Source organism: Aotus nancymaae, unplaced genomic scaffold, assembly GCF_030222135.1.
Source record: "Aotus nancymaae isolate 86718 unplaced genomic scaffold, 86718_ANA_hifiasm-v0.15.2.pri h1tg000064l_0, whole genome shotgun sequence".
Classification (NCBI taxonomy): domain Eukaryota; kingdom Metazoa; phylum Chordata; class Mammalia; order Primates; family Aotidae; genus Aotus; species Aotus nancymaae.
Window position 1 is genome coordinate 5932185 of NW_026988478.1, and position 12722 is coordinate 5944906.

The 12722-nt window shown below is 39.9% G+C and overlaps 2 protein-coding genes across 8 annotated transcripts in view; both read left to right on the top strand.

Moving 5' to 3' along the window:
* The window catches only part of AP3S1 (adaptor related protein complex 3 subunit sigma 1), an 88605-nt gene that overhangs the window by 38816 nt on the left and 37067 nt on the right, over positions 1–12722 (top strand). The gene's annotated exons all lie outside the window — the stretch shown is intronic.
* On the top strand, positions 10835–11591 carry LOC105714730 (chloride intracellular channel protein 1-like). The gene has a single exon (XM_064366106.1). It carries the CDS (start codon positions 10835–10837, stop codon positions 11558–11560), a length of 726 nt encoding a protein of 241 aa, XP_064222176.1. The 3' UTR covers positions 11561–11591.

Here is a 12722-nt window from a genome sequence, read left to right on the forward strand (position 1 = left end):
CTAACCAGTCCCAGTGAGATGAGCCGTGTTCCTCAGTTGGAAATGCAGAAGTCACCTGCCTTCTGCATAGATCTTGCTGGGAGCTGCAGACCAGAGCTGTTCATTTTCAGCCATCTTGCCAGCCACCTCTTTTGTAATATTTGTATTCATTTTAAGTCACTCCTCAAAATATCAATTGTACCATACTCAACTATAGGTAGAAGAATGTATTTCAAGGCCAAATACCATTGTAAAAATCAGCTTTTGCTCGGTAGTTTAAAGATAGCTTTGACACTTTATGTCAATATAAGCTTTAAAAAATGTTCTCATGAGTAGTTTTGTACACAGAAATAAATTATTCAGATGTTACTTTCATTTTTAGAATTAATACTTGACTTATTAACCTTACAAGTTCAGAAAGCCGGTTCTTTTTCAGACTTCTAAATTCAACATACAAATCAAATTAAGTCACTTAAATGGAGGGACTGAAACATAATTAAATTTCTTCTAGTACAGGCTTTGCAGAATGCCATGGTAATGGTAACTCATGTTTGTAGGAACCATGTTATCACTTTGCATGGTTCAGTCGTTGCTGAGATCTGTTAACATGGTATCATAAAACACAAGGAGTGCCTTTATTTTAAACTGAATTTATACATTTGATATATTTTATTTTTATGCTCATATTTTGGCAAACTTTCTCAAATTCTTAAATATCTGATAATTTTTAAAAGTTCACATATTATCATGACTATTACATTATCTTAAATATTCTAATACATTAATCAATGTAGGCAAATTTTCCTTCATCTTTCAGCTTAAAAAGGGCGGATCGTGAGGTTAGGAGTTCGAGACAAGCCTGACCAATATGGTAAAACCCCATCTTTACTTTTTTTCTTTTTGAGATGGAGTTTTTCTTTTATTGGCCAGGCTGGAGTGCAATGGCGTGATCTCGGCTCACTGCAACCTCCACCTCCTGGATTCAACTGATTCTCCTGCCTCAGCCTCCCAGGTAGCCAGGATTACAGGCATGTGCCACCACACCTAGCTAATTTTGTATTTTTAGTAGAGACAGGGTTTCTCCATGTTGATCAGGCTGGTCTCAAACTCTGACCTCAGATGATCTGCCCACCTTGGCCTCCCAAAGTGCTGGGATTACAGGCATGAGCCACCACACGCGGCCCGTCTCTACTAAAGATAAAAAAAATTAGCCAGGTATGGTGGCACAAGCCTGTAATCCCAGCTACTCAGGAGGCTGAGGCAGGTGAATCGCTGGAACCCAGAAGGCAAGATTGTGCCGTTGCACTCCATCCTGGGTGAGAGGGTGAGACTCTGTCTCAAAAAAAAAAAAAATCCCATTCCAATTGGATGTTCAGGTATACATTGAAATTTAGATTTATAAAAGTCTGGCCTGTTAAGTATTCTTATGATACCACATTTTTTAAAGGCTTAAGTTTTTAAATATCAACTATACAGATTATTTCTAAGCTGAACATGAAAATGTTAAATTATAGGTTCACATTATAATTTCTGTTACTTTAAATTTTTCCAGGTTAAAAATCACTTAACTAGTAAGGCAGTCATTTTTTTTCCTCTAGTTTCTGAGGTTATACGTCAACTTGAGAGACCCTGGCCTCATCCCAAGATTGATTCTTTGCTAATGCACTGATAGAAACACTGATACAGACATTCCATCACATAGAAAAATGGTTGATCTCAAAGTTCTTCCTAGGTTGAAATCATAGCCATGTGACTTAATAATATTAACTTAAGTAATATCACTTCCTTTTACTTCTAGAAGTCTGCACTAACATTACGGCCAACATCATTTACTGCTTTAGTTGTATTTCCATTTCTTCTTTCTTGAGATATTTCAGTGTCTTCCTCCTGCTTCCAAAGACACATCAATGACTTTCCATTTGTATTAGTCAGTGTTCTCCAGGGGGACTGAACTAATAGAATATATGTGTATATAAAAGAGAGTTTATTAGGGAGAATTGGCTCACACAATCACAAGGCAAAGTCCCACAATAGGATCTCTGCAAGCTGGGGAGGAAAAAAGCCGGTAGTGGCTCAATTCCAGTCCCAAAGCCTCAAAAACAGGGAAGCCAACAGTGCAGCCTTCAGTCTGTGGCCATAGGCCCAAGAGTCCCCTGGCAAACCACTGGTGTAAATCCAAGAGTCCAAAGGCTGAAGAACCTGAAGTCCGATGTTTAAGGGCAGGAGGAACGGAAGGAAGCAATCAGCATGGGAGAAAGATAAAAGCCAGAAGACTCAGCAAGCAAGGTTATTTCACCTTCTTTTGCCTGCTTTGTTCTAGCCATGCTGGCATCCAGTTGGATGGTGCCCACTCACATTGAGGATGGGTCTTCCTCTCCCATTCCAGTGATTCAAATGTCAATCCCCTCTGGCAGCACCCTCACAGACACACCCAGAAACAATACTTTACCAGCTATCTAGGTATCCTTCAATCCAATCAAGTTGACACCTAATATTAACCATCACAGTGTTGAATCCTTTTATTAATTTCTTTTATTCTCCTTGAATTTTATCATTTGATTTAGGTGGATGAAATACTTTAAAGAATGTTATGAAAAGCCTATGTTTGTAGTTAGTTCTTTTTCTATTTCTTCACTTAAAGAAGTTATGAATGGGATTTTAACTCTTAACAGTAGATTTTTTGGGGTGCTGTAAGTATGAACAATTCAGATTTTTCCTTCATACTTTTCTGTATTTTTCAGATTTTCTAAATAATCACTTCTCACTACATTATAAATAATATATTATTTGTTGTTGATGTGGCTTCCGGAATTGAACTTTTTGGATTTGAATCAGGACTGTACCATTAAGTGTTAGTAGTTAACTTTTAGCTTTAGATTACTCTTCTGTAAATGGTTGATGATAAAAGTACTTGCCTTATGGGATTACTGCAAAGGCTCAAGTAAAATAACCTACTTAAAGCACTCAAAACAGTGGTAATCCCACAGTAGTATGTAGAGTTGACTCTTGAACAACACAGGTTTGAACTGTGTGGGTCAACTTGTACACAGTTTTTTAAAAATAAAGGTTACATTGAGTGTACCTGCTTCTTATGCCTCCCATTCAACCTCATTCACTTCTTCTACCTCTGCCACCCGTGACAGCAAAACCAACCTGTCTTCCTTCATTTACTCAATGTGAAGACAAAGATAAAGATCTTTATGATGATCCATTTCCACTAAATGAATAGTAAATATATATTCTCTTCCTTATAATTTTCTTAATAATAGTTTTTTCTACAGCTTGTTTTATTATAAGGTTACAGTATATAATACATATAACAAAAAGTGTATACTAATCTACAGTTTGTGTTATTGGTAAGGCTTCTGGTCAACCACAGGCCATTAGTAGTTAGGATTTTAGTGAGTCAAAAGTTGTACACAGATTTTCAACTGTGTGGAGAGTCAGCATCCCAACCCCCTTGTTGTTCGAAGATCAGCTGTACCAAGTAAATGCTCTTATTGTCATTAACTTTCTATAAATCACAGAAAAAGAATCATTAATGTAAACTCTTTCAGAATTATGACATGGTATAGAAGATGGATGTTCGTTTCTTCAACTCTTAATTTCCCTATATTGACGTTAAGAGTTCATTATGTATTAAGTGCATGGTACATAGTAAATGCACAATAAGTGACTGTTTTTGCTAACATTGTCGTCATTGGCACGTGAATGTCCAGGTGAGGTTTAGTAGAAATCCAGTCCAGAATCCAGTTATATGTTGAGTTAAGTGCTATTTACATATCTTAAACACCATACTTTAAAGATTCTTTTTTTTATTATTATTTTTTATTTTTTTTATTGCATTTTAGGTTTTGGGGTACATGTGAAAAACATGCAAGGTTGTTGCATAGGTGCATACGTGGCAGTATGGTTTGCTGCCTCCCTCCCCTTCACCTATATCTGGCATTTCTCCCCATGCTATCCCTCCCCAACTCCCCACCCACCCGCTATCCCCCCTCCCCCCAACAGACCCCCGTGTATAGTGCTCCCCTCCCTGTGTCCATGTGTTCTCCTTGTTCAACACCCGCCTATGAGTGAGAACATGTGGTGTTTGATTTTGTGTTCTTGTGTCAGTTTGCTGAGAATGATGTTTTCCAGGTTCATCCATGTCCCTACGAAGGATGTGAACTCCTCGTTTTTAATGGCTGCATAATATTCCATGGTGTATATGTGCCACATTTTTCCTGTCCAGTCTATCATCGATGGGCATTTGGGCTGGTTCCAGGTCTTTGCTATTGTAAACTGTGCTGCAATGAACATTCATGTGCATGTGTCCTTATAGTAGAACGATTTATAATCCTTTGGATATATGCCCAGTAATGGGATTGCTGGGTCAAATGGAATTTCTATTTCTAGGTCCTTGAGGAATCGCCACACTGTTTTCCACAGTGGTTGAACTAATTTACACTCCCACCAACAGTGTAAAAGTGTTCCTATTTCTCCACATCCTCTCCAGCATCTGTTTTCTCCAGATTTTTTAATGATCGCCATTCTAACTGGTGTGAGATGGTATCTCAATGTAGTTTTGATTTGCATTTCTCTAATGACCAGTGATGATGAGCATTTTTTCATATGTTTGTTGGCCTCATGTATGTCTTCTTTTGTAAAGCATCTGTTCATATCCTTCGCCCATTTTTGAATGGGCTTGTTTGTTTTTTTCTTGTAAATCTTTTTTAGCTCATTGTAAATTCTGGATATCAGCCCTTTGTCAGACGGGTAGGCTGCAAAGATTTTTTCCCATTCTGTTGGTTGCCGATTCACTCTATTGACTGTTTCTTCTGCCGTGCAGAAGCTGTGGAGTTTGATTAGGTCCCATTTGTCTATTTTGGCTTTTGTTGCCAATGCTTTTGGTGTTTTGGTCATAAAGTCCTTGCCTACGCCTATGTCCTGAATGGTTTTGCCTAGGTTTCCTTCTAGTGTTTTTATGGTGTTACGTCTTATGTTTAAGTCTTTAATCCATCTGGAGTCAATTTTAGTGTAAGGTGTCAGGAAGGGGTCTAGTTTCTGCTTTCTGCATATGGCTAGCCAGTTTTCCCAACACCACTTATTGAACAGGGAATCCTTTCCCCATTGATTGTTTTTTTCAGGTTTGTCAAAGATCAGGTGGTTGTAGATATGTTGTGTCACCTCCGATGCCTCTGTTCTGTTCCATTGGTCTATATCTCTGTTTTGGTACCAGTACCATGCTGTTTTGATTACTGTAGCCTTGTAGTAGAGTTTGATGTCCGGTAGTGTGATGCCTCCCGCTTTGTTCTTTTTGCTTAGAATTGACTTGGCTATGAAGTTTAAGGTGGTTTTTTCCAGTTCTGTGAGGAAGGTCATTGGTAGCTTGATGGGGATAGCATTGAATCTGTAAATTACTTTGGGCAGTATGGCCATTTTCACGATATTAATTCTTCCTAACCATGAACATGGAATGTTTCTCCATCTGTTTGTATCCTCTCTTATTTCGTTGAGCAGTGATTTGTAGTTCTCCTTGAAGAGGTCCTTTACGTTCCTTGTTAGTTGTATTCCTAGGTATTTTATTCTCTTTGTAGCAATTGTGAATGGCAGTTCGTTCTTGATTTGGCTCTCTTTAAGTCTGTTATTGGTGTATAGGAATGCTTGTGATTTTTGCACATTGATTTTGTATCCTGAGACTTTGCTGAAGTTGCTTATCAGTTTCAGGAGATTTTGGGCTGAGGTGATAGGGTCTTCTAGATATACAATCATGTCGTCTGCAAATAGAGACAATTTGACTTCCTCCTTTCCTAATCGAATACCCTTTATTTCTTTTTCTTGCCTGATTGCTCTGGCTAGAACTTCCAGTACTATATTGAATAGGAGTGGTGAGAGAGGGCATCCTTGTCTAGTGCCAGATTTCAAAGGGAATGCTTCCAGTTTTTGCCCATTCAGTATGATATTGGCTGTCGGTTTGTCATAAATAGCTTTTATTATTTTGAGATACGTTCCGTCGATACCTAGTTTATTGAGAGTTTTTAGCATAAAGGGCTGTTGAATTTTGTCGAAGGCCTTCTCTGCATCTATTGAGATAATCATGTGGTTTTTGTCTTTGGTTCTGTTTATGTGGTGAATTACATTTATAGACTTGCGTATATTGAACCAGCCTTGCATCCCCGGGATGAATCCTACTTGATCATGGTGGATAAGCTTTTTGATGTGTTGTTGTAATCGGCTTGCCAGTATTTTATTGAAGATTTTTGCATCTATGTTCATCATGGATATTGGCCTGTAGTTTTCTTCTCTTGTTGAGTCTCTGCTGGGTTTTGGTGTTAGGATGATGTTGGTCTCATAAAATGATTTGGGAAGGATTCCCTCTTTTTGGATTATTTGGAATAGTTTCAGTAGGAATGGTACCAGTTCCTCTTTGTATGTCTGGTAGAATTCGGCTGTGAAACTATCTGGGCCTGGGCTTTTTTTGGGTGGTAGGCTCTTAATTGCTGCCTCGACTTCAGACCTTGTTATTGGTCTATTCAGGGTTTCGACTTCTTCCTGGTTTAGGCATGGGAGGAGGCTACTGTCCAGGAATTTATCCATTTCTTCCAGGTTTTCTAATTTATGTGCATAGAGTTGTTTGTAATAATCTCTGATGATGGTTTGAATTTCTGTGGCATCTGTGGTGATATCCCCTTTATCATTTTTTATTGCATCTATTTGGTTATTCTCTCTTTTCTTTTTTATTAATCTGGCTAGTGGTCTGTCTATTTTGTTGATCTTTTCAAAAAACCAGCTCCTGGATTTATTGATTTTTTGTAGGGTTTTTCGTGTCTCTATCTCCTTCAATTCTGCTTTGATCTTAGTTATTTCTTGTCTTCTGCTAGGTTTTGAGTTTTTTTGATCTTGCTCCTCTAGCTCTTTCAATTTTGATGATAGGGTGTCAATTTTAGTTCTCTCCTTTCTTCTCATGTGGGCACTTATTGCTATATATTTTCCACTAGAGACTGCTTTAAATGTGTCCCAGAGATTCTGGTATGTGGTGTCTTCATTCTTGTTGGTTTCGAAGAACATCTTTATTTCTGCCTTCATTTCAGTGTTTATCCAGTCAACATTCAGGAGAAAGTTGTTCAATTTCCATGAGGCTGTGCGATTCTGGGTTGGCTTCTGAATTCTGAGTTCTAACTTGATTGCACTGTGGTCTGAGAGACTGTTTCTTATGGTTTCCATTCTTTTGCATTTGCTGAGGAGTGATTTACTTCCAATTATGTGGTCAATTTTAGAGTAGGTGTGATGTGGTGCTGAGAAGAATGTATATTCTGTGGATTTGGGCTGGAGATTTCTGTAAATGTCTGTTAGGTTTGCTTGTTCCAGGTCTGAGTTCAAGTCCTGGATATCCTTATTAATTTTCTGTCTCGTTGATCTGTCTAATATTGACAATGGTGTGTAGAAGTCTCCCACTATTAATGTGTGGGAGTCTAAGTCTCTTTTCAAGTCTTTAAGAATTTGCCTTATGTATCTGGGTGCTCCTGTATTAGGTGCATATATATTTAGGATCGTTAGCTCTTCTTGTTGCATTGATCCTTTTACCATTATGTAATGTCCTTCTTTGTCTCTTTTGATCTTTGTTGCTTTAAAGTCTATTTTATCAGAGATGAGAATTGCAACTCCTGCTTTTTTTTGCTCTCCATTTGCTTGGTAAATCTTCCTCCATCCCTTTATTTTGAGCCTTTGTGTATCCTTGCATGTGAGGTGGGTTTCCTGGATACAGCACACTGATGGGTTTTGGCTTTTTATCCAATTTGCCAGTCTGTGTCTTTTGATTGGGGCATTTAGTCCATTTACATTTAGGGTTAATATTGTTATGTGTGAGTTTGATCCTGTCATTTTGATGCTAGCTGGCTGTTTTGCCCATTGGTTGATGCAGATTCTTCATTGTGTTGCTGCTCTTTACCATTTCGTGCGTTTTTGGAGTGGCTGGTGCTGGTTGTTTTTTTCTATGTGTAGTGTCTCCTTCAGGAGCTCTTGTAAAGCTGGTCTGGTGGTGATGAAATCTGTGAGTACTTGCTTGTTCACAAAGGATTTTATTTTTCCTTCACTTATGAAGCTTAGTTTGGCTGGATATGAAATTCTGGGTTGAAAGTTCTTTTCTTTAAGGATGTTGAATATCGGCCCCCACTCTCTTCTGGCCTGTAGGGTTTCTGCTGAGAGATCTGCTGTGAGTCTGATGGGTTTCCCTTTGTGGGTAACCCGACCTTTCTCTCTGGCTGCCCTTAGTATTTTCTCCTTCATTTCAACCCTGGTGAATCTGATGATTATGTGCCTTGGGGTTGCTCTTTTTGAGGAATATCTTTGTGGTGTTCTCTGTATTTCCTGGAGTTGAATATTGGCCTGCCTTGCTAGGTTGGGGAAGTTTTCCTGGATAATATCCTGAAGAGTATTTTCCAGCTTGGATGCATTCTCTTCATCACATTCAGGTACACCTATCAAACGTAGATTAGGTCTTTTCACGTAGTCACGTATTTCTTGTTGACTCTGTTCATTCCTTTTTACCTTGTTTTCTCTAATCTTCCCTTCTCGTTTTATTTCATTGAGTTGATCTTCGACTTCTGATATCCTTTCTTCTGCTTGGTCAATTCTGCTGTTGAAACTTGTGCATGCTTCGCGAAGTTCTCGTGTTGTGTTTTTCAGCTCCATCAATTCGCTCATATTCCTCTCTAAGTTGTCCATTCTTGTTAGCATTTCATCAAGTCTTTTTTCAAGGTTCTTAGTTTCTTTGCATTGGGTTAGAACATGTTCTTTTAGCTCACGGAAGTTTCTTATTATCCATTTTCTGAAAGCTGATTCTGTCATTTCATCACACTCATTCTCCGTCCAGTCTTGTTCCCGTGCTGGTGAGGAGTTATGCTGCCTTGTAGGGGGAGAGGTGTTCTGGTTTTGGGTGTTTTCATCCTTTTTGCGCTGGTTTCTTCCCATCTTTGTGGATTTATCCGCCTATTGACTTTGTAGTTGCTGTCTTTCTGATTTTGGTAATTTTAAGTCTGCAGCAACTGAACTCATAAACCCCCTTTTCTTCTCCCCAGGTGTTCTGGCCCAGGGGGTTAGCGCTTTATGCTTTTCAACTGTGTTGCTACCGTTTTCCCTGCCCACAAGGTGGCAGTCTAGTCACACTCAGCCTGCAGAGGCTTCGCTGAGCTGTTTTGGGCTCCGCCCAGCTTCCGTGTGAGCTTCCCTGCAGTCCTGTGGGTGTAGTTAGAACTGCTTCCGCTATGCTGGCCCGCCCCTGTAGTGATGGAGTCTCTGTAGTGGCGGGTTGTCTTGGTTACGGAAAATTGCCCCGGGAACTGCAGGGCGTTTCCCGATGGAGGACGCTCCTCCCCCACAGAGCTGGACCATCCCGGGTTCAGCCGTGTTTCCAGAGGGGCCCTCTTTGCCCGGTAATCTCTTGGCTTGCCTCCTTGCCACAGCTCCCCTTGCTGGCCCAGAAGGGACACAGTCTCGTTCACTTTGCTCAAGGAGCCGCTGCTCCCCGCCCCCGGTGCAGGCCGAGCGGCTGCTCTGGTCCAACCAGTGGAGCTGGGAACCCGTGGAGCTTCTCCGCCTGTGAATCTCCTGGTCTGTGGGCAGTTAAAATCCGCTGCCCTGTGTGCCGCTGCCTCAGCCAAAGCAGTGGCTCTGAGATTCGTGGCGCTCCCTTGCCCGGGGTCTCCTGGCTTGGCTCCCTGCTTCAGCTCCCCTTGCTGGCTCAGAGGGAACTCTGTCTCTCTCGCTCTGCATAAGAAGCCACTGCCCCCCGCCCCAGGGCGTAGGCTGAGCGGCCACGCCACTCAAACCAACGGTGCTGGCGACCCGTGGGGCTTCTCCTGCTGTGAATCTCCTGGTCTGTGGGCAGTAAAAATCCATCTGGAAATGCGGCGTCCACTCACCCTCTTGCGCCTTCTCTCGGAGCTGCAATCCCGACTTCCTCCTAAGCGGCCATCTTAAAACTCAAAATTATTAATGATCTAAAGATTCTTAATAGTACATGCAGTAGTATGTATTGGAGAGCGTACCTAGGCTACATTCATAATTGTTCTTCAAAGGTAATTGATCTGATTTTAAGTTGTTTGCCTTCCCTAGCTCTGTTGATACATTCAATATTTGTAATGATATTTTTTAGTTATTGGCTTGAGTTAAACCAAGATGTTTCTCTCTAGAACATCTTGCTGGTGACAAAAAAATTTCTTTTTTTTTTTTGGCATATTAGTATCCTTAAATGTATGCCTCCTATTGTTGCACTGAAGACTTTTCTTGTCTTATGTCAGTGTAACCTTTTTTCATCTATTATTGTAGATTCAAAACAGCAGGATTTGTTCTTCCTGAATTTTAACAGAAGTTTCTAAACCCAGAAAGAATTTTTTTTTTTAACTTAGAAACTGGAAAGGGGGTCTGCCAAATAAGTGATATTGTTTAAGGGAAATTTGTAGTATTTTTATTTTATCTTGTGCACATTTTTATTTCTCCGTATGTTTGGTATTATAATACTAGCTTATGTGCATTGAGTGTTTTATTTTGTGAGACGTTGTTCTAAGCCCTTTATATTGAATCATTTAACCACTAAAACAGCTCTGTGATACAGGTACCATTATTATGCTCAGATAAGAAACCAAGGTTTAGAGTTAAATAACTTGCCCTGGATCTCAGAGTTAGAAGCAAAGCTAGAATTTGAGTATACACATGCTGAAGTTTGTGCTCTTGAGTACTAAGTACTAAGCTGCCATATAATAGATTCCTGTTACTCTTTGTGACCTGGATGTATATATAGGTTACTCTTTGTGGCTTGGATGTAAAGATAAAGAAAACACAACAATGTTTTATAAATAGAATAGCGGACACAACCATGGCTGAAGAACAACCGCCGGTCGAATTGTTCGTGAAGGCTGGCAGTGATGGGGCCAAGATTGGGAACTGCCCCTTCTCCCAGAGACTGTTCATGGTCCTGTGGCTCAAGGGAGTCACCTTCAATGTTACCACAGTTGACACCAAGAGGCGGACCGAGACAGTGCAGAAGCTGTGCCCAAGAGGGCAGCTCCCATTCCTGCTGTATGGCACTGAAGTACACACAGACACCAACAAGACTGAGGAATTTCTGGAGGCAGTGCTATGCCCTCCCAGGTACCCCAAGCTGGCAGCTCTGAACCCTGAGTCCAACACAGCTGGGCTGGACATATTTGCCAAATTTTCTGCCTACATCAAGAATTCAAACCCAGCACTCAATGATAATCTGGAGAAGGGACTCTTGAAAGCCCTGAAGGTTTTAGACAATTACTTAACATCCCCCCTCCCAGAAGAAGTTGATGAAACCAGTGCTGAAGATGAGGGCATCTCTGAGAGGAAGTTTCTGGATGGCAATGAGCTCACCCTGGCTGACTGCAACCTGTTGCCAAAGCTACACATAGTACAGGTGGTATGTAAGAAATACCGGGGATTCACCATCCCTGAGGCCTTCCGGGGAGTGCATGGGTACTTGAACAATGCCTATGCGCAGGAAGAATTCGCCTCCACCTGTCCAGATGATGAGGAAATTGAGCTCACCTATGAGCACGTGGCCAAGGCCCTCAAATAAGCCCCTCCTGGGACTCCATCAACCCCCCTCCATTTTCTCCACAAAGGCCCTGGTGGTTTCCACATTGCTACCCAATGGACACACTCCAAAATGGCCAGTGGGAAGGGAATCCTGGAGCACTTGTTCTGGGATGGTGTGGTGGAAGAGGGGATGAGGGAAAGAAATAAGGGCCTGGGTGAGATTTTTATTGTGGGGTGGGATGGGTAGGACAACATATTTCAGTAATAAAGTACAGAATAAAAATAAAAAAATAAAATAAAATAAAATAGCATAGGAAAGGAGACTCTTTATATTTGGAGGAGGCATTTTTTGGAATCTATTTTTTAAATTTATTTTTTGACTACTAGGTAATTAAAATGTAGAGCAGTTTAAAATATGATTATTTTGTAAATTAGAACTAAGTTTTCTCCCACCAGCTTTTGAATTACTTCAGGCCAGAGTTTAGGTCTTTGGTTTTATATCCCTGGCACCTGAGTAGCTACTTAGTAGTAGCTAGATAGCTGTTATATTGAAATTGGCTTTAAACTTTGTATCATTGTAAAATTAAAGCACAAGAGGGTGCTATCTCCCATGTCACTTCTAGGTCTTAGCTCCTTTTATCTTTCTCCTTGTGAAATAATGCAACAGCAATTTTTTTCTTTTGTTTTGTTTTGGTTAGAACTGTCAAGATGCTAATTTTTTCCCTAGTTTCTTCATTTCAGCTTGTAGATTATTTGTTTTGTGTTCCCTTGTCCGTGTAACAGATCATCAGTGTGTATGGACCTTAGAGCTCTAGATTTGTAATTGTATTAAATAATTTTTGCTAAATCAAAAGAAAATTAATGGAAAGTCTTTTGAAGAAGGTTTTGATTTTTTTTTAACCAAGCATAGTATCTGACTGCTTTATATTTAAAAAAATTTTTTTTCCTAAATTAAGAACATGAAGTTATAATGACATTTTGCTGCAGGGTACTTTTTTTTTGTAGTATCCACATATTTTTACACGTGGTATTGTTCTGGATTAAATGTGTACAGAATTTTTCCTCTCTAAGTTAACAAATCACAGTGTCTTGGTAGTTACAGCATGTTGTTATCTTCCTTTTATATCAGTAGAATTATAAATTTCTATTTCTATTTCAATTTTTTATTATCACATATTTTGAACAACCAGATAAATAATTCT

Excerpts from the sequence above, each read along its gene's own strand:
- LOC105714730 (XM_064366106.1), top strand. The coding sequence starts at position 10,835 with ATGGCTGAAGAACAACCGCCGGTCGAATTGTTCGTGAAGGCTGGCAGT.